Genomic DNA, 27,294 nt, shown 5'->3' on the forward strand with positions numbered 1-27,294 from the left:
TCCTCTGCATTTCATCCTCACAACAACCCTATAAGGTAGAATAAACTAAGAGATGGTGACTGGCCCAAGGTGAGCTTCATGACTGAGTGGGGATTCGAACCCTGCTCTCCCAGGTCCTAATTCAACACTCTAACTAGGCTATGCTATGCAAATTATGGTTCTAATGTTGTACACCACTCTGGGATCTTGGATATTATGCTGTATATACAGCATAATATATATCCTCTGCTGGAGGAGACTCTTGAAAATCCCATGGACTGCAAGAAGATCAAACCTATCCATTCTGAAGGAAATCAGCCCTGAGTGCTCCCTGGAAGGACAGATCGTGAAGCTGAGGCTCCAATACTTTGGCCACCTCATGAGAAGAGAAGAATCCTTGGAAGAGACCCTGATGTTGGGAAAAGATGGAGGGCACAAGGAGAAGGGGACGACAGAGGACAAGATGGTTGGACAGTGTTCTCGAAGCTACGAACATGAGTTTGACCAAACTGCGGGAGGCAGTGGAAGACAGGAGTGCCTGGCGTGCTATGGTCCATGGGGTCACGAAGAGTCGGACACGACTAAACGACTAAACAACAACAACAACATAAATTGAATAAATGAATAAACAAGCAGACTTGCAGGGAGCAGATTATTTGAAACTAATAACAAGTTGTAAGAATATTATTTAAAAAAGGGAAATGATATACAATGAATTGGAAAAAAATGTTTAAAATAGCATTTGTTTAAAAAAAAACCAGAAGCTTTTTTTGTTAGGTATTTTAGGACAATAGTTGTCAAAAGAAAAAAAGGACATTATTCATGCTACAACAGTGACAAGAATCTTAATACCTCAAAATTGGAAGACCGGAAATTGGAAAGTGTATGTTTAGCAATGATATTGGATACTTGTTTTGAGGGGGGGAAATCAATAAAAATTATTTTTTGTTGTTGTTGTTGTTGTTGTTGTTGTTGTTGTTGTTGTTGTTGTTATAAAAACCAATTCATAGCCTTCAGGAATGGCCTTTGGGCAGGATGAGGTGCTAAATCAGGCATCCCCAAACTGCGGCCCTCCAGATGTTTTGGCCTACCACTCCCATGATCCATAGCTAACAGGACCAGTGGTTGGGGAAGATGGGAACTGTAGTCCAAAACATCTGGAGGGCCAAAGTTTGGGGATACCTGTGCTAAATTATTACACACCTTATGCTTGCAAATGACCAAAAGGTTTCTCAGTTTGACAATGATGGCCATGATCACGATATGGGCTGCACATGCTTGCGAGCTCTCAAAGAGGCTTGAGGCATTTGAATCAGCCATGCAAAGAAGGTGAGGAAGAGGAGGAGGAGGAGGCTGCATCCCTGGAGACTTTTGAGAGGACCTCAGGAAACCAGAACAGTTAACAGGGCCTGAGTCTGGAGTCCATGGATATATGGCCTTCCATAGGCCAAGCGTTGCTCATGGACATAAGAATAGAACCTCGCTGGGGCCCTGCAGCTGCGTCAGACCAAAAACTTGGCCTGCAGCCCAGCATCCAGCTTCTGACGCAGGTCAGCCAGGTGCCACCTACGGGAAACCCACCAGCAGGTCGTGGAGGCCCTTGCAGCCTTTCTCCTGCTACTGATTCCCAGTAACCGGGAGAGCAGCCATTGAGAGCCCCCTCTCCATTCATTCAGCTAATCCCCTTTTAAAATCCATTTTAAACTAGCAGCCACACACACACACACCCCTAATCTTGCGATGCTGAGCTCCGTGTGCAATCCAGTGAAGGACTTCCTGCCCATCAGTTCCATTGAATGATCCCGGGCTGACCTGAGAACAAAATGTGCCTCGATTGTGTTGGATGTTGCAAATGGAAAAAACTTTACGGACCGGTTTCCTGTGGCAGGTTATTGAACCATCATCGTTTTCCTATTGTTAGGGAATTTTATAGGGGGGGGCACCCAAACGAGGCTTCATTTGGGAATCAAGATTGGCACAAATGCCCTCTAGGGGACCCCGTCTGATCCTACAACACCACTCTAGTATCACACCAAAACGAACCCCTCAAGATCAAGCCCTGTGTAATAAAGGCTCCCTTTCCTACCCTTTCTCTGTTGCCTGAGACATTATGTAACCATATTTCTTTATGAATGAATACCGTGTACTGTATCTGTATTTCTATATGAAACCCCCTTTTTGCGACTCTGGCCAAGGGCTCTCAGGGATGCAGGGAACAGCCATAATCCTTTAGGCAAGAGGTCACGTAGCCAGGGTGGTGCTCCTCTGCATATCCATAATACATTCAGGTACCATCTCCTGCCATTCCCGACCCTCCGAAGCCAGAGGCAATACACACACCTGGACCCATTGTTTTTCCCTGCCAGGTACTCAAGGATCCCCTCCCAGATACTTACTGGTACTTGCTTATCAATGTCCTGGGACATCATGCATTGTTACCTTATGTTAATCCTGTTTACCTCCTGTTTACCTGTATACAAATGCCCCTTGCACCTTCCCCTTTTCTGACGTTTTACTCTGTCACAAGTGATGTATGCATGATGCTTTCGATGTGCATTATGGGATGGTGGTGAGAACTTTTAAAAGTTCCTGCAGCCCTGTTCACGGTGTTCAGTCTGGCATTGAACCTGCTGCGCAGTAATAAACCTTGCTGTTTGCTCCGGATCGTGGCTGGACTCCTTCCTTTTATACTCCGCAACGACCACAGGCCCTTGCCTGATGAGCTGGGTGGCTGAGCATTCTCGCACCCAGAATTTTGCCCTAACACTATTCTGAAGCAAAGTTGAGAAGATGTGCCATCGTAGCACATGCAACGCAAGTGTATGTCCTTCCGCAAAATTCTCATGAAAATCCTTACAGACTGAGGCCTGGGATGTTGGCAACGGTGGCTGAAGACTCAATGCAACTTGTCTAACGGAAGGCAGATTCAGCCTCCAATGAGGTCAGCACTGGCTCCAGGGGACAGCTCCTCCATCTGAGTCCTTCATCAGCTTCCCTTGTGCCCCCCTTGGTACATTTGGGGTCAGCAGCAGCTCAGGACAGACGGAGGAAATCATTCTGCTCACTCTCCTGCCGCAGAACATCCCCAAGTGGCAAAGGCTGGGTGAGGGCTAATAATACGAAGCTCAGTTCTTAGCAAGATGGAGCTGCAGTTGGGTAGCCCAGCTGTTTGTGAACATTCAGCCTGTTCTCGATAGGATTGTGCTCCTCTCTACCCTAAAGGATCAGACAGCTCTTGGGGCGAGGGGGGGCTGGTAGACCCAGTTCTCTGTCACTGGGGGCACAAGTGACTTAGCTTGCAGCTGGAAGTTTCCAGATGAGGCGACTGTAGTGTGTTCTAATCATCACGGCAGCCTCTGAAGGCTTCTCAAAAACACCACTTCATGGCGGCCTAGCTCCAAACCAGGACCAACTTTCGGGGATGCACTCGGACGCTGCTCGTCAGCCTCCACCAGCCTGATGTTTTGGACTACAACTCCCATCAGCCCCCAAATGTCTGGAGGGCATCAGGTTAGTGAAGGCTGCCTTAAGCACCATCGCTGGCTCCTTGCTGGGACTAATGCCAGCTTTCCTTCTGTGACTTCTGGGTCACGTGACTCACTGGGAGAAGGGGCTTCCCAGTGAAGGGACACCCCCTCCCCCAATGCCATAATTATCTAACTGGTGAGGCTCATGTGGAACTGCTTTGATATCTTTTTATCCCCAGGCCACCCAAAGGTCTTAAATAAATAAACGAGCGAGCGAGCGAACGAACCCCAAACACATTTGTTTTATTTTCTTCCCCTTGTGGTTGCATGTCTTTAACCTCTGCTGTTTTATTTTATTTATTCATTTTATTGGCTACAATTATATTCCATTTAAAAATACCGAAGCAATAAAATCCACAATATCAAAAAAGCAAGCAATATGACAATAAAATCAGGAAGAGCTGAAAGAGGCTGTTAGAGGTGAGGGTAAAGGTAAAGGTAAAGGGGCCCCTGACCATCAGGTCCAGTCATGTCCGACTCTGGGGTTGCGGCGCTCATCTCGCTCTATAGGCCGAGGGAACCGGCATTTGTCCGCAGACAGCTTCTGGGTCATGTGGCCAGCATGACAAAGCAGAGCAGCGCACGGAAACGCCATTTACCTTCCCGCCGGAGCGGTCCCTATTTATCTACTTGCACTTGATGTGCTTTCAAACTGCTACCGGTAGGTGGGCAGGAGCTGGGACCGAGCAACAGGAGCTCACCCCGTTGCAGGGATTTGAACCGCTGAGCTTCTGATCAGCAAGCCCTAGACTCTGTGCCCACAGTGCCACCTGGGCCCCTAGAGGTGAGGGTATGTCACTATTTTTCTATTTTTTAAAAAAGGGTTTTAGATGTTACCGTATTGATGTTTCAACAATGTTTTTATTTTATTTTAATTGTATTTTTAACAGCTTGCTTTCAGCCCTGGATTTCCTTCGGGAGGAAGTAGAAATTTAATTAATAAATGTTGTGTTTGTTCTCTCATTTGCCCAGGCCGCCAGAGTTTTAATTGCCCTTCAAAGAGAGTCCTCCCTCTTGCGCCCCCTTGGAAGCGTTGCTCGGACAGCGACTCCGACGACGGGGCGCCCTCTACTGGACCCCCAAAACACCGACAGGGCGCCTTCCACTTCCTGCTCCCTTGTCGCGCCAGCGCCCCCTAGTGCCAAATTGTGCCACTAGGCTGCCGCTCTGGATCTGCTCTGGATCTGCCCGGTTGCCCGAGCCAAGGCGGCGGCTAATTCTCATCCCGCCGGTCTGCGGAGGCGGAGAAAAGACGCCGGACCCGCTTCCAGCCTTGCAGTGGCCCGGGGGCGGCGGACTCTTTGACCTCTCGTCGCCCCCCTTGCAAGAGAACCTCAGCCGCCTTGCAACACCCCCCCCTCCACGTGCACCTCATTGAAGGGCTGGAGTGTACGGGGGGCGGGGGGGTGTCCAGGGAAGGCGCGAGCGGGATGCAGCTGGATGCATTGGAGGGAAATAGCGGAGGAGGAGAGGGGGGAGAGGCCGGGAGCGAGAGGCTGCCGAGAGAACAGGATGTGCTTCAGGGTTTGTTAAATCGATTGCAGGAGAAAGTGCTGAAATAGCGCTCCGTCCGGAGTCCCTCCTCTCCCCGCGCCAACCCCCTCCATTGCAGGGAGAGAGCGAGAGAGGAGACTCGCGAACTTGTCTGGCCGGGAGGTGGCGGGGCTGGATTGATGCGCTCTCCTTGGCACGCCGGCGTCGGGCCCCGGAACCTCTTTCCCATCCCAGGGCTCAGCCCCGAGGCAGATGCAATCAGCATCAAAGAGGCCTCTGAGGGCAGTGGGCTCCCCCCGCTTCTCGGCTTTTTGTAAGGTCTTCGGGGCAGAGGACCTTGTCAATCACTAATCTCTGCCCCCTTATGTTCCTCCGTGTCCGTAAAGCGCCCCATGGACATGGATCTGAGGCTGCGGAGGAAGGGCGTTCAGCTTTGCGCAGGGCGCGCTCGGCGGGAGAAGTGGGGAGCCGCGCTCAGCGCCCCCGGCCCAATTCATGGGGCATCGCTCGGTGGGACAGAACAGCGCCTCCTACCGGATCTTCTCCCCCACCTCGGCAAAATAAAAATCCCTGCGCTAGAGCGCCGTCCTGAGTCCTCCCTGCGTCTGCGCGCTTTGCAAGGGAGGATCCGCGCAACCACGCGACTCGGGCGCAGATGACTCAGGAAGCCGCCGGCCTTCTTCAGAGCCGCAAAGCATGCTGGGGGACGTAGTCTTTGCGGGGAACCGCTGAGCACGTGACAGGCGCGCATAGCCCACCCCCGCAACTTGCCCGGGTTCCTACTCTCCTCTCCGTCCCTTCCGTGCAGCTGGGATCCTCCGCGCCGGGTCTTGCGCGCAGTCTCGCCGTGCTGCACCCCAGAAGTGGCTGCCCTGCAGTGCTGGGCAGGCAACCTTCCAACGGGGAGGGGGAGGGAGGGAGGGAATCCCTCTTCGCTGATTGGCCACTTCCCTGATCCTCTCCCGCCCAGTCCCAGGGCGACCTCCCCCACTCCCCTCCCACCCCCAATTTTTGCGGGCTGGCCTAAGATGACCCCTCTGCAACCCGGAGTGTGACTCAGCAAAGCTGGAGGCCGGCTGGGGAGGGGAGGGGGTCGCGCGCGGAAGACTCCTCTGCCCCCGGCCTCCGCCTTGCGCGTCCTGCAGCCCCTTCTTCTGGTTGGAAGGGGGGAGGTTGGGGACCCCCTTTTCCCAGCTGGCCCGTCGCCATCTTCCACTTGGGGAACCAGAGCCAAGGTAATCCCCTCTCACCGCACCCCCACCCCCCCAAAAAAAAAACCTTGCGCCGAAGAACTGCAACCATCAGCTTCTTGCCTGGACGGCGCGGGGATGTGCGGACGCTGCGCCGTTGCGGAGACGCGCCTTTGCTGCTGCCAACGCTGCAGCCCGAGTGCAGGCAAGGCACGCGCTCGGCAGAGAGGGAAAGCCTCCAGGGGGGAGGCAGGCAGGCAGGCAGCAAAGAGAACCAGGGAATGAATGCGCGGCTCAGGTCTTTGCCATCGGCGCGTCTGTGGGCCCGACTTGGGGGTCTAGGGATGCAGCCCGTTCAGAAAGAACAAGCCCCGCAGTGCACTTCGCCTTTGATCCGGTGCCAGAGCATTAGGTGGCAGGAAGGCGCTTCCTCTCTCTCCCCTTGCACAACTTGTTCTCTCTCCCCTCGCACACGTATAGCTCCTCCTCATTCGCAGGCTTTGAGAGCAAGACTCTCACGTGAAGAAGTCCTGCGATGCAGGGTGCAAAGCAGTACCAGGCAACCTCCCTCTCTCTCTCTCTCTCTCTCTCTCTCTCTCTCTCTCTCTCTCTCTCTCTCTCTCTGTTTTCTAATCCATGCTGCCCGCAGCTCTGCCAATCTTTTCTCCAAACGTTGCTTGTGAAGCGGGAGCCTGCTTTGGTTTTGCACACTTCACAGTGCTGGAGGATTTGCATTTGGCTGGCTTCTTCCCAGTCAGGGATTCTTGAGCTGTGATTCCTGCATCGCAAGAGGTTGGACTTGATGATCCCTGGGGTACCTTCCAACTCTGTGATTCTACAATTCATGTTTTCTTGCGTCTTCAGCTAATGTTTTGAACATTTACGTCTCTTAAGCATTTGAAGACGGTCAGGGCAGCTCTCTGCCCATCCCCTTTGAGACCTCTGCAGGTGAATCCACACACTGAGCTTCCACTTCCCCTGGAAGAGCAGCCTTCCTCTCACCTGGAGCTCTTCAGGTGTCTTGAACTGCCCTTCCTGTCAGCCCCGGCATCATGTGGCCGTGCCTCTTGGGGCTGATGGGAATTGTAGTCCGAAACTTCTGGAGGGCCCTGGTTTGGGGGAAGCAAGCTCCTCTCAGGGCTTCTTAACCAGCCAGGCCTCCTCCCCTGGGGGAACCCTGATGATGCCAGTTCCATACCTAGAAGAAAAGAGGGGGAACCTTGTATGCCTGCCCATTTCCATGCAACAGTTCAAACACAGCTATACCACGTCTGTGGACAGAAGGAAGAAAACCACAGCCGGTGGCTGCCGCTGTTTGGACAGGGAAACTAAACTGAGACTTTGTGTGCACTACATATTTAAAGCCCATTCGAAGCCCATTGTTTCCCTCAAAGAATTCTGGGCACTGCTGTTTACCCCTCCCAGTTATGACTCCCACCAGCCCTGAATGAACTTCACTGCCCAGAATTCTTTGAGGAGGCAAATGTGCTTTAAAGGAGTAATGTGTGTGTACCCTAAACTAGGTGGGCATTTCAGTTTTCTTCGCATCCTCTAGGATAAAACCCCCTTCCTGGGTCTCCAAGTGAAAATATACCACCCCCTCTCCTGCCACCCCAGGCCTCGCCACAAACCTAACAGCTCCCTTCTCCAACACAGATTCTCCCTCCTGAAAATTTCCCTTTGATTCTCCCTCCTGAAAATTTCCACTGTCACTCAGGTTGTACCACAAACACACACACACACCTCTCACTTTTGCCCCAACACACATTGCAGCAGCTCCAACAGAGTGAAACCAGGCAGGAACATATGACATTAGCCAGCTGCATTGTAGTGAGCCAGGCTACTACTGGTCCATCTAGTTGGGTCCCCAGCTGTTGTAGGCCTACAACTCCCATCATCCCTAGCTAGCAGGACCAGTGCTTGGGGATGATGGGAGTTGTAGGCAAGAACAGCTGGGGCACCCAAGTTTGAGAAACACTGGTAGACTGATGGGCAGCAACTCTCCACAGAGTCCCAGCGCTGGGGTCTCTCCCAGCCGTTCTTGGAGATGCCCTAGGGGTTGCATGAGGGACCTTCTGCTTACCAAGGAGATGCCCTCTCATGGGGCTACAACCCTTCCCCGAGGAATTTGGTTTTGTGCAAATGTTCAGGGAGGCAGGAGAAGATATATTGTTTATTAATATCCTTCCAAACTTGTGCTAGCAAGTTCTTCTACTTAGCAGAGTTGTATTCCCCTTTTTTACATGCACAGCAGATAGCTGGTTGCAGGCTCGTGTGAGCCTCTCACTATTATACCATTCAGTCTGTCTCAGATTGAATTGTAGGTTCCTGGTAAGTTCCCTTTGAATCCCTCTTAAAAGAATAAAGACGCCACAATCTTATTCAAAGTCAATAAAAAAGTTTACTCACTTCAGTTCACAGTTGGATTCCTGAAGACAGACTTAGTTACAAATATGTACATGTGGACCATATGAGGGAATAATCCCAGTGCTTCTGCTAGCTGAGAGCTAGGAAAGCAGTCCTAGCTAAAAGCTGGTCAAACGAAGAAGGAAGTCAAAAAGAGGGAGGTGTGCTGCGTGACTCGTCCTTTCGTTACCTGGATAGTTTAGGTCACGTCTGCCTTCTATCACATGCAAAAGGAAGGATGCTCCAGCCAGGAGGAAACAGGAAGTTTCGACTGGCTGGACCAAACATTCCCTTGCATGTCTTCTCTAGCATTACAAGGAATGTTGTACTTGACTGCCTCTCATGGATCACACCCCCAAGGTTTAGCCTTCAGGGACATACACTTTGACTGGCATTTCCTCTGGTGAGGAAGGAACTAATGTAGCCCAAGCACAGGAAGTCAAGATTGCCTCCTTGGTATACAGTGGTACCTCTGGTTAAGAACTCAATTCGTTCCGGAGGTCCGTTCTTAACCTGAAACTGTTCTTAACTTGAAGCACCACTTTAGCTAATAGAGCCTCCTGCTGCCGCCACGCCGCCGGAGCACAATTTCTGTTCTCATACTGAAGCAAAGTTCTTAACCTGAGGTACTAATTCTGGGTTACCAGAATCTGTAACCTGAAGCATTTGTCACCTGAAGCATTTGTAACCCCAGGTACCACTGTATTAACTTTGGGGCCGTCATCCTTTTTGGAGTGCAATGACATTGTGAACTTAATGTAAGTAAACTTTTTATCATTATTTCTAAGAGAAAACTGCTGTGTTCTTTATTCTTTTTAAGAGGGAACAAAGGATATCGACCAGGAACAAACCCAATCTGGATGGGCCATATTGGATTGCTTAAGTAAAGAGATTCAAACGAATCTACCAACTACCTTCCTTTAATATACTGTGGAATGTATTCTGCTACTGACTCACTAGCGTGAGTGAGGAAGGATAATCAATATATCCTCTCCTACCATCCACAACATTCTCACACAAACTCTGCTACAGTGGAACCTCGGCTTACAACTACCTCTGTTTATGAACGCCTCTGTTTACGAATGTCGCGGACCCGGAAGTGTTTACATCCGGGTTCCGCAGCGTCGGATGCACAGATCGCTTCTGCGCAGCTCGTGCATGCGTGTGCAGAAGCACTATCGGCGCTTCGCGCACGTGCAAAAGCGTGCCCTCGGGGAGCGAAAGCCTCCATTTACAAACACCTCCGTGGAATGGATTACATTCGTAAACCAAGGTTCCACTGTACTGTAGTTGTGCAGAGGTGACCAAAAAGGGCTCAACCTCAGTGGCAGAGCTCCTGCTTGGCCTGCAGAAGGTCCTGTGTTCCATCTCCCATGGCATCTCCAGGGAGGGCTGGGAGAGATTCCCTGCCTGAAATCCTGGAGAGCTGCTGCCAGGATTAGTGTTGGCAGTAATGAGCTAGATGGACCTGTGGTCTGACCAAGGAGAGGGCTGCTTCTTTCTGTGTTCCTGTGGGACCTTTCAGCTTGCTTGCCCGGAGGAGGGGAACAGGATCCCCGGAGAAGTTCTCTAATGTAGTGGAATGCAGGTAAAAGGGTGGACTCTCTGGTTTTCAGGCAGCGCTGGAGGTGGGTCCCTTTCAAGTCAGAACCTATTGCAGGGCTCTTTTATAGCAACACCAGGCAGGGGGTGAAGGGACCACAGTCCCCATGTGGATGCCTAGCTGGCCCCTCTGCTTCAGAGGGTGGGGGGAAACATCCATTATTTTAAAAACTTCAACCACATCACCTCTTTCTTGTCAAAAGTCCCAAAGTCCTTTCCTCATAAAGGAATTGCTCCATCTTGATAATTTTGCTTACCCTTTTCTAACTTTACAATAGCCTTTCTGGAGGGAAGTGACCAGAATTGTACAGTCTTCCAAATACAGTCACACCACAGACTTGTATATAACATTATTGTGATACTGGCAGTTCAATTCCGTCCCTAGCATGGAATTTGCCTTTTCCACAGCTGCTGCACATCTTCACAGAGCTGTCCTCTACGACCCCAAGGTCTCTTTCTTGGTCTGTCACTGCCAGTTCATACCCCATGAGCATATACAGTAGGTGAAATTTAGATGCTTTTGCCAGCCTGACATGCATCACTTTAAACTTGTTCACACTGAATTGCATTTGCCATTTTACAGTACTTTCCATTCATTCCGTTTTGAGAGGTCCCTTTGGAGTTTTTCAGAATCCCTTCTTCTGTTAAGGACCCTGAACCATTTGGTTTTTTTCCGTTAGTGATTATTATATTTGCATACCACCCTTCATCCGAAGATCACAGAGTGGTTTGCAACATCGAAATACAGAATGAGAACTCAAAATATGAAATAAAACAAAAACAAACAAATAACTCCTCCCTCCCACTAACACTTTTTAAAGGCCATAGAATGTTAATCAGACTAGGGCCTGGTTAGAAAGAAACATTTTCTCCTGGTGCCTAAAGATACGTAATGAAGGTGCCAGGCAAGCCTCCCTGGGGGGGTTATTCCACAAACAGGGGAGCCACCACAGAAAAGTCCCGACCTTGTGTTACCACCCACTGGACCTCTCGTGCAGAAGGCACATGAAGAAGGGCCTCAGATGGTGAGGGCAGGGTCTGGGCTGGATCCTAGTGGGAGAGGCAGTCCTTCAGGTATTGCGGTCCTGAGCCATTTAAGGATTTATAGGTCAAAAGCAGCCAGCACTTTGGCTTGGGCCCAGAAACTATCACACCTTCAGTGAGAGCTCTTGTGCTCATGTCCTGCTTGTGAGCTTCCCAGAAGAAACCGCTGGTTGGTCACTGTCAGCAGGGCCGTCTTAAGCAGGTCGGGCGCCCTGGCGCCGTGGTGCGCGGATCGCTCCGGCGCCCCCGCCCCGTTTCTTCCCACGGCTGGTGGGCGGGCACAGTGTGGTTCCCGCGTGGCTTCGCCGTGCAGTGCCCCCTACCGACCCGGTGCCCCGCGCCACCCAGCCTACCCCTAGAGCCGGCCCTGACTGTCAGAACAGAATGCTGGAGAAAGTGGACCTTTGGCCTGACCTAGAGGGTTCCAGATCATGCAGAAGCTTGTGGGCTGGATCCCTCCCTCCCTCAGGGCTCTCTCCCTCCAAACATTTGCTCTGTATGTTCAGGGAGGAAGGAAGGGGCCTAGTTCTCCTTAACTGTGGATGACTCATGGCTATTGCCTCAGGACAGGGAATTCAGAACACGTGGAAACCAGATCACATGAAAGCTCCTTGACTCTCTGCTCATGTGGAGGGGAAAGGGAGGGTCTCCCTGTCTGGAAAGGGCTGAAGAGTCAAGGGTCCATTAATGGAAAGGAGAACAAGCAGAAGTCATTGGCAGATGGGAAATGAACCTCGACCATTGCTAGTATTCTGGAGAGGCAGCCTTTGCTTGGTGAAGAATCCCTCCAACAGTTTTCCCGGATACTTGGGGTGCGGGAAAGGGATGTCAGGGGCAGAGGCGACCCCTCGCAGCCCCCTCCCCCGGCAGCCAAGGGGTTGCGGGCCAGCCTGAGCGCTCCCCCTCCCCCGCCCAGCTGCCGACTGGCGTGTTTCCTCCAGAGGGCTGGAGTTGGGGGGGGGAGAGAGCGAGGAGAGCGCTGCTGCTGCTGCTTCGGGCCTGGCCTGCCTCTCCCCTCCCCGCCCCGTCTTGGGGGAAATTGCTTCTGTGCTCCGGGTTAACTAGGATGAAAGGCGGCGGGCCCTCCCTTTGTCCCTCCTGCCCGGTGCCTTTAATCAGAGGAGGGGGGGGAGGGAGCCACGACGTGATCCGCATGCAAACCGGAGAAGCGGCTCAGATGCCCCTTCGGACGCCCGGGAAGCCCTGGCTGAGCTCGGCTGCCGGGAGCTGTTGCAATTAGCAGGGAGGGGGTGAAGACCCCCTATATTGGGGGGGGGGCGACAAAGGAGCAACAGGCGAGAACGCACAGCCCGCCCTCCTCCTCCTCCTGGATCAGCTGCTCAGGAAAACTTACATCCTACTACATGAGGCTGTGGGACTTGACCGTGGGGCTGGGGGGATTCGCAGCATAGCTGCCAAATTATCCCTTTTTTTAAGGGAAATTCCCTTATGCTGAATAGGCTTCCTCGTGAGAAAAGGTAAAACTTGGCAGCTATGGATTCGCAGTGGGGTCTCTCTCTCTCTCTCTCTCTCTCCCTCTCCCTCTCCCTCTCCCTCCCCTCCGAAACTTGTGTTCAAAAGAACATGGGAAGGAAGCTGCAGTTGGTATACTGAGCCAGACCGTTGGCTCATCTATCTCAGTAGTACAGAACCTTAGAACTGAAGAAAGGACCCCCGAGGGTCATCTAGTCCAACCCCCTGCAAGGCAAGAATCTCAACCAAAGCATCCAAGACAGATAGCCATCCAACCTTTGCTTAAAAGCCTCCTCGGCAGGAGAGTCCTCCACCCGCCGAGGGAGTTCCGCTCCACTGTCGAAGGGCTGCTCCTGTCTTATTGGCACCGACCAGTCTTCCCAAGGCCTGCCTGGATATACCGGTATTGCTGGTGATTGAACCTGGGGCTTTTGAATACAAAGCAGGGCGCTCTTCCATAGGCGTGGCTAGGGAGCGCGTGGGGTGACAAAGAAGAAGAAGGTTCCCCGAGCATGTGCAGAGAGCATCCGCTTCTCCACTAAGCAAGCGCCTGCGGGCAGAGGCTCCGAGCCTTCCGCCTGCACTTTCCTTCCCAGTCCAGACAGACAACAGCTCTCGTCTTCGAAAGGGGAGCGGGGGAGAGATCAAAGGGTCTGAGGACCCGGGTTCGTGTGAAATCAGCCACGCGGGGCGCACATTACTTCCAAAGGACCGGCCTCCTTCCGCGCGCGCCTTGACCACAGTTTGGAGAAAGGCAGAAAGAAATCGAGGACATACAAAGGATCTATTGCAAGATTTTCTTCTCTCTTTTTTATTATTATTATTAATAATATTATTATCGTGAAGTGCTCCAGGACACCGTTGTGCTAATTGTGCTTTACTGGTACATCATTCAAATACTGGCTCAAAATCATCATTATTCTCGTCATTATTATTTGTCTGCATTTAGTATTATTATGTCTTTTCTCCTAGGGAAAAGTTTCTCTTTGTCTCTCTCTCTCTCCACAAACAGGCTTAGAATTCTTTACAGCTTGTAAAAATTCATGTAAATTTCCAAACGGTATTTACAAAGCTCCTTGCAATATACAGTCGTCATAGTCGTTCCCCTTTTGAAATCGGTATTAGCGGAGGGAGCAGTAGTTAGCAGTCTTAGCGTCAGAAGTCATCGTTCTAGTAGCATTATTAATTATCTTAAGTACAAAAACAGGAGGTCCTAGCTAATACAAGTTTCCTTCTACCTGAATTCTATTAAGGTTGTTTTTTTTTAATTCTTTTGTGCTGTTTATTTCTCTTAAGTTATTCATAAAATGGAAAGACCTAAAAGGGGGAGGAAGGTGCCTTATAGGTAAAGGAGGAGGGCCGTCTACGTGGCTTGGTTGGTTTCCCTAAGAATCGGAGAACAGTACAGAGGGAAGGGACCCTCGAGGGTCATCTAACCCAACCCGCTGCCAGGAGCGAGGAGGCGATGGCGTGGATGGGACAGGAAGGGGGGGACATCTCTCCCCCCCTCCTCCCTGGATGAATGACGTCTAAGGGGGGTGGGATGGAGCCCGGGCCTCGGTGTGCAGGAAGGGGGAGGGGGGCTCTGAGGCGCGCCATCCCACAGGTGTGAGCGCCAGATGCCACCCCGTCAAAGGACACACCTGTTGAAGGCAGGTATATACCGTACATTGGGGCTGGCACTGGATGGAGGGTCCGGGGTTCTTAGGGTGGGCGTGAAGGCACCCTCCCCCGGACAGGTGTAGGTACACCAGGCGTAACTGCACCCTCGACCCCTCCCCGCAGGCCTTCCAGAAACCCGGCGCCTGGAAGCGGGTCGGGAGGTGCAGAAAGGGACTGAAAAGCCACCGTGGACGGTCCTCGGAGGTTCGCTAGAAAAAAGGGAGGGAGGGGGGGTTAATTGCTCGTAGGTCTCCTGGCAAGGCAAGCGCTACAAGCCTAGAGAGGTGACTAAGCTACTCGGAAGTAAGTCGAAGAAGGCAGGCAGTGTGCATTCATTAGAAGAGAAGAGAAGGAAGATTCGCCGTATTAACTCTATCTTACTACATTGGCAAAGTCCCTGATATCCGTTGCTATTAAGAATATTGGATTAAAATGTACCTGATTCCTCAGTAATACTATTGTCTTAAAAATAACATGCATTACGTTAATTATTGCTTCTATTAGTTCAGTAGGAGAATATTGCCCTCAAATAGACTATTATTATTATTATCTAAAAGTTTGGCAAAGAAAAAAGTGACGTAAAATTGTTTTACAAATGAAAATCCATAATAATAATAATTTAAAAAAGCATCATCAAATTGGCATAGATTTTTAAATACATTTTTTTGTTCTTGCATGCAAAAAATCCTGTGTTAGAAAGGATGGCAACAACACCCCAACCCGCCCCCCCTGCCCCACCCACCCTCAGCAAAAAGAAAGAAAGCAAGAAGGAAAGGAAAAAAAGGCCAGTCCTTTTTCCTCGTGTTTGTTTCCTCGTTCCCTCCCCCTTCAAAAAGTGACGTAGACTTTGGCATAGTAAAGTAGTCTTGGCAACAAACGAACAGATTGGAAGTCAACAGTGGTGCAAAAGTTGGCGTCTCAACAACCGAAAATTCGAAAAAGTGCAAACGTAAAAGTCTTAAGGGAGGAGGCGCTCCCCCCTCGAATAAATAAATGCATAAATAAACAAACGCATAAATAAACGCATAAATAAACGCATAAATAAATAAATAAGAAAGTTTCCAAGTTAAATATATACTTCTGCATTTTCTTTTCTTTCAAATAAATAACTTTTAAAAAGACCCGTCAAATAAATATATAGCAAAGCAAACACTTAGGAAAATAGAAATTGACACTTTTTGGAAAAGAAAAGGGGGGAAAAGGAAGAGGAAGAGAGAGAAAAACCGTCTCGCAAATGAAATCGTAAAAAGAGAATCGTTCGCCTGACGTAATTCATTAACGAATAATTCATAATCATTATTGTTATTATGCTTATTAGGCTTATTATACTTTGCGGGAAGAGCAGGAGTGTGGAGATGGCGGGGGTGCGCTTGGCTTGTTGTTGTTTGTTTGTTTTACCTTTCCAGGCGGACCCTTGCGCGGCCCTTGGCTGCGGGGTTTTCGCGAATCTTGCTTCGCGGTTTCGCAAGGCGAAGTTGACCCTTTTGGAAAGCCCGGAGGAGGAGGAGACAGGGAGGGAGGGAGGGAAAGGGCGCGGGAGGAGGGGCCCCGGCTCAGCATGGCCTCTCCCCTCCCTGGGGCGGGGGGGGCGGGAGAGGGGGCGGGCTGGGTTCAGGCGTCGAGGGGGCTGAGCGGGGGCGGGACGGCGCCCTTGAAGCAGGCGGACTCGTAGTGCTTGTTCAGGTAGGACTTGAGGGCGAAGGTCTTGTTGCAGCGTTTGCACTTGAAGTGCTTGAAGGCGGAGTGAGTCTGCATGTGGGCGCGCAGGTTGGAGCGGTCGGCGAAGGCCTTGCCGCAGTGGGCGCAGCCGAAGGGCTTCTCGCCCGTGTGCGAGCGCATGTGGCCCTGCAGCAGCCAGGGCCGGCTGAAGGCCTTGCCGCACACGTCGCACTTGTGCTTGAGGTCGTGCGTCAGGAGGTGCATCGCCATGGCCGGCATGGACACGTACACCTTCCCGCACGTGGGACACTTCTTGGCCATCTTGCTGTCCAGGCTGCGGTGCGTCTGCTTGTGGCGGCTCAGGTTGGACGACGTGGCGTACGTCTTGCCGCACTCGCTGCACGTGTGCCGCTGTTGCTGCTGCTGCTGCTGCGGAGCAAGAGGAGGGCCGCCCTGCGGGCCGGACTGCTGCGGAGCCTGGCCCAGCCGGGAGCCTGCCGCCCCGCCGCCGCCCACCACCGCCGCCTTGCGGCGCGAGCGGCCGTCGGTGATGAAGAAGGCGTCGACGGCATAGCCCTCGCTCACCGCCGCGTCGCCGTTGATGTAGCCGCCGGCCAACTCCGAGTGAGGGCTGTCCGGCGGGTCAGAGTCGGGCGCGCCGTAGTCGCCGTGGCTGCCCGGGTAGATGACGCCCGTCGGCGAAGGGACCTTGAGCCCGCTGTCGCTCTCGCCCTCGTACACCGACGACGGGGAGATGTACTCGCTGATGTAGCCTCCTGAGGAGGGGGGGGAAGGTGGTCACAGGGGGGGTGGGGGAGAAGGGGACGGAGCAGGAGAGGAAGGAGGGGGGAGGGAAATGAGTTGGGAGGGAGGGGGCCGTGTGGGGGGTTTCCAGGGGGAAAGGCGCGAATCGAGGGGAACGGGAGAGAGGTGGTTTTCCAAGGGGGACGGAGGGAGAGGTGGGGAGCAGGATAGAAATTAGCGGGGAGAAGGAATGAATTGGGGGCGAGGGAGGGGGGCAGGTGAGGTTTTGAAGTGTTGAGTGTAGGGGATGAGTTGCGAGGAAAAAGGAGGGGGGCGTGGGGAGAATTGGAAAGGACACGCATGGAGAAAGAGAGATGGGATTTTTTTGGGGGGGGGAGTGGACAAGATGGGTACAGAAGACAGGAGGAAGAGGAAGAGCGGGCCAGGATGAAGGCCGGGAGAGGGGGAAGAGAGAGAGCGGCGTGGGTTCAGTAGCAAGTCTCCCAGGCCGGAGCAGAGCGAGCCCGGCCCGGCGACTCTGATGAGTCCATAATTGATGGGCTCGGGAGCTCGGCTCGAGAGCTCTCTAGTTAATAGATGCAACAAGCTGGAGCCCGGAGGAGCCCCCTCCCTCTCCCCCTCGCTCCCCCCTCCCCGGCCAAGCGGCTCCTCTGTCATGCTAATCTCCACGTCGCTTGATGAACCTCCTTCCCCTCATCTTCCTCTCCATCATTCCGGGCCATTTCCCGGCCCTTTCACCTGCGGCTGCCTGGGCCAGATAACTGCCTGGCAGGAATTGAGGAGGGGTGGGAGGGGAGAGAGATGTGCGGGGAGGAGAGGGGCATCCTATTTATCTCCATTCCCCTCCCCCCTCCCCACCCGCGATCCTCTCGTCTCTCTCAAGGTCAGCGCTCTGCAGGAGACCAAAGGAGAAAGGCGCGCGGGGAGGGGGGTTGCGGAGGGGGAGGCTAATTCCCCCTCCCCCCTTTCCTCTCTCTCGAACCACTTCAGCAGAATTCCGGCGATTATGCAACACGCTGCAGACGGATTGCCCGGAACAAAAGCGGGGAGGGGGAAGCGGGGGTCACCAGGAAGCCGAACCGGAGGGAGAGAAACATCCCCTCATTTGGAGCCACACATACACGGGGAAGATTATGCGGAGTCCCGCTGAAGGGCCCTCCCCGGGGAAAGACTCTTGGGATGTGTATGGGGGAAGAGGGGGTTCGGTTGCCCTTGAACTTGAGCGCGAGACAAAAGGGCCTCTCTCACAAGAAACTGCAATCCAATGGGGCTCCTCTCCTCTTTCCCCCTCCCCTCCCCTCCCCTCTCTCCACCCGCCCCCCACCGCCCGCGCGCCCTTGCCCCATCATGGAAAAGGCTCGCCCACCCGCCTCCGTCCCTGCAAGGTCTAATTTTAGCAGGGTTTGGATTGCATCGAAATGTGCCGAGTCAGTCAACACAGCGCCGAGCGAGGCGCGAGACCCGCTCAATATGGCCCTTCGCTGCTGCTGCTGCAGCTGCCGCGGCCGCCGAGGCTGCAAAAGCATTCCAGGAAAGGCGCCGCATACCGGGACTCGCTTGAGCCCTGGCGCTCTGCCTCCCCCGGTGCCGTGAGAGCGCTCACCAGGGGGACAACCTCCCCGCCCCCGGGTGGCTTCTGCTGTTGCTGCCCAGAGTTTCTGCTGCGCATTGGCACGATTGAAGCACCGCTGACTTCCCCCCCCCGCACCGCCACAGCCTCGAGTCCCCCTAATCCCTGTCTCGGTGGGGGCCCCTTTCCTCTTTCTCCCCCCCTCCCCACCCCTGGGTTCGGTGTTAGGGTCCTCTGCCCACCCGCCCCCGTCCTTACCCTTGTCATGGATCCGGGAGCTGAAGTCTGTTCGCGACCTGCCGTAGGAGTTCTCGAGATCCGCCGAGGAGAAATCGTCAAGTTTGACCTTTTTAACCAGGAAAGATCTTGGCATGGTTTCTGAACTCTCCCGGAATGTGACGAAGCCCCCGCAGCTTCAGCCGATGGGTTCAAATGAGAGGTGGAGGAGATGCAGGAGGGGCGCAGGGGTGGGGGGCAGGAAGGGGAAGAAGACAGCCGAAGAAAAAGAACAACAACAAAAAAGAAAGAACGAAAAACGTACAAAAATAAAATTTGCGGGAGGGGGAAAAAATCAGATTTTTTTTATAATAATAAAAAAGCAAACCCCGAAACGACTCAAGAATGGCAATCGCGGCGCGCTATGGCTTCGTGGTATTTTTTGCTTGCTCGTTCCAAACCCCTGAATGGAGCGCTGCCCGCCGCGGAGGTCTCCAGCCTGGGCGGTTGCGCCGCGCGAGTCCTTGTTCCCGCAGCGGCGGCGGCGGCGGCTGCTTTTGTGCGCGGGGAGGCTGCGCCTGTGCAGGCCTCTCGCTTGCGCTCCAGCGCGGCTCAAAAGCCCACCATGAGTTCGAGAGATTACAACCAACGCCGCGCTGGTTCATAAGAGGCGGCCGGCGAGTTCAGCACCTGGACAGCTCCCTGCCGGAGCGGCGCCGCGCGGCTCGGTTCCTGGGCCGGCGCTCCCCGCCTCGCTCGCTCGCTCGCTCGCCCGGGCTCTTCGGTGTTGCTTTCGTTGCCGCCGCCGCCGCCAGGCGCACTCACCGCCGCCACGCCAGCCCGGGCTGCTGGGCTCTTGCTCGGCTCGGCTTCTCCTGCCCGTCCGCCCCCCGCGGCTCGGTCCTCTCCAGCGCTGCAGCTTCTGCCTGGGTTGCGTGTGTGCTGTAATTCGTATTGTTGTTCCGCTCCGGGGCTGCGATGGCGGTGGGGAGGGCGGCGGCGGCGGCGGCGGTTATTGCTTGCTTGGCTCGCTCGCTGGCTCGCTTGTTGGCTTGCTTGCTTGCTTGCTTGCTTGCTTGCTTGCTTGCTTGCTTGCTTGTTGGGCGGTGGGGGGGGGTTTCCTTGTTCAGCACTGGACAGCTCCCAGGCTTCCTTGCCGCAGCCTCTTGTTGCAAGCCCCTGAATTTCTGAAGATTCGCGGATCAGCTGTTCGGATTTATAATGCAGCGATCAGGTGGTGGACGGAAATGGAAGCGCTTAATTTAATCCATCAAAAAAAAAAAAAGGGAAGAAATCTCTCCCGGGAACAGGGCTGAGACAGAATGATTTAGTGACGCTGTTGTGAGTCGCCTCCTGCCCTGCCTTTTCGTAAACCCCCTCCCACCCCCACTCTTCGCTCTTTGCTTCGTTCCTCTCTTCCTTTCCTACCCTCGACCCTTTATCGTTTTTTTCCTTTGCAAGTTTAGATGCGAAAAGTGCGCGGAGGCAGATCCAGCTCCCGCGGCAACGTCGGAGGCTCGCCGCAGCCCCGGAAGGGGGGGGGGGGATAACCAGCATTCGCAGCCCGTTGGCAACTTGCAAGAGAAGCAACTTCGCTTGGCCGCGAAACATGAGCCCACCCCCCCCCCGGCTCTATAAGACCTAATGAGGAGGGAAAGAGGGGTGTCGTTTTCTCCCCCCGCCAGTGATTTATTGGAGGGAGCGTCAGGAAGACCTGTGGGGCCCTGTGGGCGACACCCTCACTTTTTAATGAGGGAAAGGGGACGCAGGCTGGGCCTTTTGTTTCCCCCTTTAGAAGGAGGTTGGCGAGAGAAAGGATCTCTTGTCTGAAGAAAGGGGGCTGAGTGCCGTAGGTGTCACGAATCGTGTGGGGAGGGGGGGAGGCATCTTTTGCAAAAAGGTGAGGCGATGAGGCGCAATCCTGCCTTTCGTTTTGCTGAGGGAGGAGATCCTCTCCCAACCCCAGATGTGTAAACACTGGGAGCGAAGGAAAGACACTTTGCACATGCTCAAAGGCACGGCATTGCGACTTGTTCCCGAGTCACAGGACTGAGTTCCGAGATTGGACACCAGGCCTTCCCCGCAATAAATAAATAAATAAATAAAGTCCTGCTCCTTCGGTCTGGGGCAGCAAAAGTGGGTGGACTGTCAAGATTATTGGGCCTATATTCTGATAGAGAGTCTAGTGGAAGGGGAGTCTAGTGGAAGGGGCTTCCAGTTCGCACGCCGGAGTCACATGCTGGCTGAGCAGAGTCTTGAGGTACTGAATTCTGGAGAACTGGGAGAGGAGACCGCCCCCCTCCCGTCCTTTGCCTGCATCCCAGAATAACGAGGTAGCGAGAAGCCTGCAAGATCAAGAAAGCAACAAGTGTCTCGGCGACTGAAGGCCAGCCGTTTGGCACCCGTCCCCTTCTGGCTTCCACGCGAAAACCGGGGTTCAATAAATGTATTGGGGTTGCGGGGAGGACTCTGTGCCAGTCGCCTACGGTTAGTTTCCTTCGACCCGCACGTCTGAACACATTGTAGCCAAGTTGAGAGGACAGCAGGGCGGGGTTTGAGTATATGTAGGTTCATCTGAACCCGATCTCCCGGGAGAGGCGTTTCAATCACTATGGGGTGTGAACCGACCTCGCTTCGGTGCCGAGGGAGAAAAAGTTGGTGATTGACCTGAGCTGCAAAATAGAGGACGGTGTTATTTTCGTTGCCCTCCCCCGCCCCGCCCCGCTCTCCCCGCCCCACAGCCGAAGCCCTGAACGCGCCCAGACCCTTTCTTGGTGGCACTAACGTTGGTCCCACCTCCCGATGCCTCCTCGGTGTCACACAAAGGCCCGCGAGCGTGGCAGGAGAAGGAAGCGCGGGATGGGTGCACGATCCACGGGGACCTTTCCCTGCGTGAGAATCAATGGGAAGAGCGAGGCGCCTTGTTGAGCTTCCTTGGAGATGGTCTTGGACTGGCGGGGGCCTCCCAGGACAGGACTGTCTTTCACTGTGAAGCCATCCACATCCTTAGTTCAGAACTTTCTCCACTAAGCCCCCGCTCCCTCGCTCGCTCCCTGAGTTAGTCCATCTTTCTCCTCCACCTTGAAGGGCCTTTGGCGTGGGATTTGATGCCAGAGAGGTCTCATGCTGTGCAAAGGAGAGCTGTAAGGAGAGAGTTTGTTTTGTGCAAACGAAGAGGGATGGGGGGGGCATATCTGGATTGCAAAGCAATCAACAGTAAAAGCAAAGGCCCAGCCAAACCCTCTCAGCGTCAGCTCGTCTCCCTTGCAAAGGCCCTTTCACGACCCCCTCACAGCAAGCCAGGCCTGGAATCCCCTCTCGAAAGCTCCTTCCCTCCCCAGCCCCAAGAAGCGTCTTCTCCGCTGCTCGCCGACATCCAGACGCACCACTGGGCTGCATTTGTTTCTGCCCGGCTCCCCTGTGGCCCTGCCTTTGATTCCTGCTGCTCTCCTTCCCTGCATCCTAATTAACAAGACCGCTGTGAACCTCAGGCCCTTCGCAAGAGAGCGAGATCAAGAGAGCGCTCCGAGGGCGCGCGCGGGAGCGCGTGCCCGACCCCGGTTTTGTTCTGAATTTCCGCCCTCCCTCTCTACTCCGGCAGACTGATGGAATTGCAAACCAAGCTAACAATCTCCAGTCACCCAAAGTTTACAAGTCACCCTCTGACATCACGGCCCCCAAGCCAATGGGCTTCGATTTATGCAAATGAAGGGGGCTGGCGAGCAGAAGGTCCCCCTTTTGCACAATGATTCCTTCAGGAGACATATGTCCCTAATTAACAAATATCTAGGAACAAGCCTGTTCGCTATTGTCTTGCCCTGTGTAGATTTGTTTACTTCTGCAGGAAAGAGAACAGAGGGAAGCCCAGGTGACAAAGGTCACGCCGCCGCCGCCGCAGCTCCGCCGCCTCCCCGCGACCAGGAGGGGCGCCTGCCTGCCTGGGCAGTTCTCCGAGGAACCTCGCCCCCCACCCGGCGCCCCAAGGTTCAGGGCACGGCTGGACGAGGACATTTTGGAGCCCCAGGAGGGAAAAGGCACCGCGCATCCTCCCCCTCCTTCCCCACGCACCCCCCACCCACGCAAGGGACCCATTCACGCCTGCCACCACCAGGAATGTTCCCTGCACAACATGCAGGCCCCATTCATTTCCATGGGCTTGTGCAAAATGAGCTTTGTGTGGCCTGAGCTCCCCTGGGTCCCATCTGCCTGTCTCCATGTTGAGGTCCTGGAGTGGAGCTGTACTCCACTTCCGTGTGGGGGACCTTTGGCCCTCCAGATGTCGAAGAACTGCAACTTCCATCACCTCCAGCAAGCATGGCCACTGACAAGGGATGAAGGGAGTTGTACCCGGGCAAAATGTTTTCTGCAAGCGCATCAATAAACCTGTGTGTGTACAAAATAGGCTTCTGCGAACCTCCCAAGCCCCACAGGTGTCTTCTGTTGCAGCCTGCTTGGTTCTAGTGCGCTGCACTAGTTGCAAAATGCCAGCAGTTTCCCCATGTACTCAGACGTGGGTGCTGGAAATGCTAAATTTAGCCAATTCATATTCTGAAGCAGGTAATTACAAATGTGGGTGACATCATGACTTGGTCTGCTTGCATTCCAGGCAGCTGGAACCGCCAGCTGAACATGGATGTGAAGTGAATTGTCTCTCAGGCCATGCCAGAGCCTAAAAGAAGAGCCATTCCCCTCTTGCCACATTTTCCATGAGATACATCCACCGCAGGTACCTCTGTCAACCCCACTGCTCAATGCAGGGGCTGACGGATGACAGCCCAGCCTCCGCTTCCGTAGCTGTAGCAAAGAGTCCAACCCCTCCTGAGGCAAGTCTGTTGCCCTGTCAAACAGCTCTGAAGTTTCTCCCAGACTTTTGCTGAAATCTAAAGGTAAAGGTAAAAGGACCCCTGTCCATTAGGTCCAGTCGTGACCGACTCTGGGGTTGCGGCGCTCATCTCGCTTTATTGGCTGAGGGAGCCGGCGTACAGCTTCCTGGTCATGTGGCCAGCATGACTAAGCCGCTTCTGGCGAACCAGAGCAGCGCATGGAAACGCCGTTTACCTTCCCGCTGGAGTGGTACCTATTTATCTACTTGCACTGGTGTGCTTTCGAACTGCTAGGTTGGCAGGAGCAGGGACTGAACAACGGGAGCTCAGCCTGTCACGGGGATTCGAACCGCCGCGGCAAGCCCTAGGCTCTGTGGTTTAACCCACAGTGCCACCCTTTGCTGAAATCTACCTCTCTCTAATTTCCTGTCCCCTAGAGAAAAAGGGAACAAGCCTGATGCTTCATCTTTTTAAGGACAGCCATGCAGACATTTCTTGATTAATCCTCACTTCTCCAGGCTAAAGATACCTATGTCTTTCAACCAAATCCTCACCAGACCTGCTTTCCGGACCCCACTTCTATTCTGCCTGGCTGATCTGTAAAGCGCCATGCATATTAGTGCATAGATGGAATCATGGAATTGTAGAGTTGAAAGGCACCCAAATGCTCACCCAGTCCAGCCCCTGCAGTGCAGGAATCTCAGCTAAAGCATCCTTGACAGATGGCCACCCAACCTCTGCTTAGAAACCTCCAAGGAAGGAGAGGCCACAACCTTCCCAGGGAGCCCATTCACCATCATACAGCTCTTGCCATCAGAAAGTTCTTCCTAATGTTGAGCTGGAATTTCCTCTCTTCTCATTTGAATAAATAGCTTTGGGTCCCACCCTCCAGCTTGCTCCATCTTCCTTGCGAAAGCCCTTGAGATATTTGAAGGTGGCCTTTCATACCAGCTCTCCTTCTCTTCTCTAGGCTAAACATAACCAACTCCCTCAACTGTTCCTCATATGAGGCAGGATACATTATCACCAAGTTAATGATTTTGAGGGATACAATCCAGTATAATGGACTTGACCTCCTAGAATTGGAAAGGGTGTGTGTGTGTCAAAAAACATTGTTCTTGGCAACCTTGAAATTATATTAGCCATGAGGGTATGTGACAGTTTTTTGAATGTGTTTAGAAATATGTTTTTAAATGTTATTAAAAAGCACCAAATTTAATTCTTAATTGTATTCTTTTCCTACATGGTTGTTTCCATCTCTGGTCTTCTTGGGAAGAAAGGGAAGACAGGAGAGAAATTTTAATTTTAATAATAGCAGCAGCAGCAACAGAAACAACTGGATTGGATCAAAAGGTCAGGCTAGTTTGTATCAAAGGAAATTCTGCTCCCAGAATCCTTTCTAGTTTTCATCTAATGTTGGAAACAGAGCACAGAGCCATTTGGCTTAAAAGACACCTGAGTTCAGCAGGGCCTGCTCACTACGGTAGATAGTAAGTTTGGTTAGGGGTTCAGCCTTTAATGTCTAAATATGGTGGGCCCAATTGGCCCAGAGTTAAGCAGCTTGATTAAACCTTTGCTCAGGTCCCCTGTTCCAATGAACAAGCATGAAGAGATGTGGGTTGGTTGTTCGAAAAAGCGGGAGCATATCTGTGTCCATTAGGAAAGGTCATTGCACGCACTGTGCCAAGAAAGGGGCACCAATCCATTAAAATTAGAAACTGTTACAAATCCCATTGAGGCAACAAATACACAGTTTAGCCCTATTAACACTTTAGAGGAGAGTGGGTGGTGCGGATGGAGAAATAAATATTTGCCCTTCCAGGATGCAGCAGTTGGAGACAATTCCCTGAGAGCATTTTAAGCCACAGAATCATAGAATCATAGAGTTGGAAGAGACCACAAGGGCCATCCAGTCCAACCCCCTGCCGAGCAGGAAACACCATCAAAGCATTCTTGACATATGTCTGTCAAGCCTCTGCTTAAAGACCTCCAAAGAAGGAGACTCCACCACACTCCCTGGTAGCAAATTCCACTGCTGAACAGCTCTTACTGTCAGGAAGTTCTTCCTAATATTTAGGTGGAATAGAAGAAAGCCCTTTTAATACATAAGACAGTTAACCTGTGGAATTCATTGCCACACAGTGTAACTGTGTGTTGTTGTTTTTAATGTTGTTGTGTTGTTGTTTAGTCGTTTAGTCGTGTCCGACTCTTCATGACCCCATGTTTTTAATGAGGTTTTTGTAAAGCAGGATAGAGCTCAGCACCCCCCTCCTTTTTAATAAACTGCGCAATGTTTGCAAATCCATGGGTGGAGAAGATTACAAAGGTGGGGAGAATATTGACAATCTGGTAGGCCAGAGTAGGATGGCGATGACTCTTTTGTTGTGGCATTGATCTTGCCAGGGCCAGCTCACCTGCCTCAGGCAGCAGGATCCACAGCGGCAGCAGATCTGGCCTCCGAGGAATGCCTCACCCGCTGCCGCCACTGCTGTGGTGGCAGTCGCCGTTGTGGTGGGCTCCTTGAAGGCCAGATCTGTCTCTTCCTCAGCAGCCCCCCACCCCAAATGCTGCCTCTACAGATGCCTCTTGGTGAATGGGAGGGGCTGCTGGTCTCCTCCCACCCTGGCACCTGAGGTAGATCTTTATCCCCCCCCCCCGTTCCTGATGTAGATTTTCACTCGCCCTTCTTCCCTGGTGGGGAGGGGCACCAATTCGTGGTTTGCCTCAGGTGCAAAAATGTCTCTGGTCAGTCCTGGATCTCGAGACCCACTCCAACAGGAAGCCACAGGTGGAATTTCAGGGACAGGTCACCCCAAAGACATTGTCCTTCACCTCCCCCATTATGGTTTACAGGGGCTGCGCCTGCAAGATGAATATTCGCTTCCACAGCAAGACTCACTGGAGTTCTAGTTTACCTCGGAGTTGGGTGCCTGGTGACCTGTGAGCCTTTTTACTGAATCTGTAGGCGCTGACTGTCCCTGCCAGCTAGTGGGAAGGGGGAACTCTGTACACGCTCAGAGGCATTGCATGATGGGTTCACCCAGTGCTTTTTTTTTCTTTAAAAATGTTTAGGGGTACTCTCATTTTCACAGCTGAGCGCTTACATTCAGAACAGGTTCCGGGGCTGAGTTCTGATGAATTGTGGACAAATGAAGTCCTGCCTGCTGCCACCTGGTGGAAGCAAGCCACAATCCGAAGGGCACCAGAGGCCAGGAGGAAAACGTGCGTGTCAGCAATTTGGGTATAGGCTAAAACCAGTTGCTCTGTGTTGCCGTGTGGCAAGTTGGGACACCTGCAGGACTCCAGGTTGGCGAAGGCAAAGGTTTCCAGGGATTAGATTGGTTTGTTAGTTTTGTGTATCGCTTCTAGAAGCAATTTATAAGCAAGAAGCAATTCAAGAAGCAATTTATAAGCAAGCTTTAAGTGATACAATAATAAAATTACAAAGGCATATTGAAAGCAACTTTAACAATAAAATGCAAGAATGAACTGCACATTTAGTGCAGCATCCCATTCCCAATCAGATGGGAAACCCATAAGCAGGATCCAGGCACAAGAGCAACACTCTCTACTTCTGTGGTTTCCAGAAACTGGGATTCACATGCATTGCTGTCTCTGACCATCATGCCTGTTAACCATAAACTTTCATTTCCTCCATAAATTTGTCCCATCCTCTTTTAAAGCCATCTAAATTGGTGGCTGCCTCCTGTGGCAGGGAGTTCCATAGTTTAACTGTGTGCTGCTGTGTGCAGAGCTTCTGTCCTGGAGCGTCCGACATTCAGCTTCATGAGATGTCCTTGAGTTCCAGTGTTACGAGAGATGAAGGAAAACTTTGCACTGCCCACTTCCTCGTGCCATGCACACTCGTGGGATGTAATCCACTG

At 52.7% G+C, this 27,294-nt stretch overlaps 1 protein-coding gene across 1 annotated transcript; it reads right to left on the reverse strand.

Annotated features, from left to right (window-relative positions):
• Positions 1 to 12,620: 12,620 nt before the first annotated feature.
• On the reverse strand, positions 12,621 to 19,348 carry SCRT1 (scratch family transcriptional repressor 1). Its single transcript, XM_088675077.1, has 2 exons — positions 18,630 to 19,348; positions 12,621 to 16,812 (listed from the first exon to the last, which is right to left on the reverse strand). Exons 1-2 carry the CDS (start codon positions 18,742 to 18,744, stop codon positions 15,989 to 15,991), a joined length of 939 nt encoding a protein of 312 aa, XP_088531203.1. The 5' UTR covers positions 18,745 to 19,348; the 3' UTR covers positions 12,621 to 15,988.
• Positions 19,349 to 27,294: the final 7,946 nt, after the last annotated feature.

This window comes from Zootoca vivipara, chromosome 8, assembly GCF_965207765.1.
Source record: "Zootoca vivipara chromosome 8, rZooViv2.hap1.1, whole genome shotgun sequence".
Lineage (NCBI taxonomy): Eukaryota > Metazoa > Chordata > Lepidosauria > Squamata > Lacertidae > Zootoca > Zootoca vivipara.

Bases quoted from the DNA above. Each gene is read 5' to 3' on its own strand.
- SCRT1 (XM_088675077.1), bottom strand. From the start codon at position 18,744: ATGCCAAGATCTTTCCTGGTTAAAAAGGTCAAACTTGACGATTTCTCC. The intron at 16,813-18,629 runs GTAAGGACGGGG...CCCCCTCCTCAG, and splicing joins CTCCCGGATCCATGACAAGG to GAGGCTACATCAGCGAGTAC.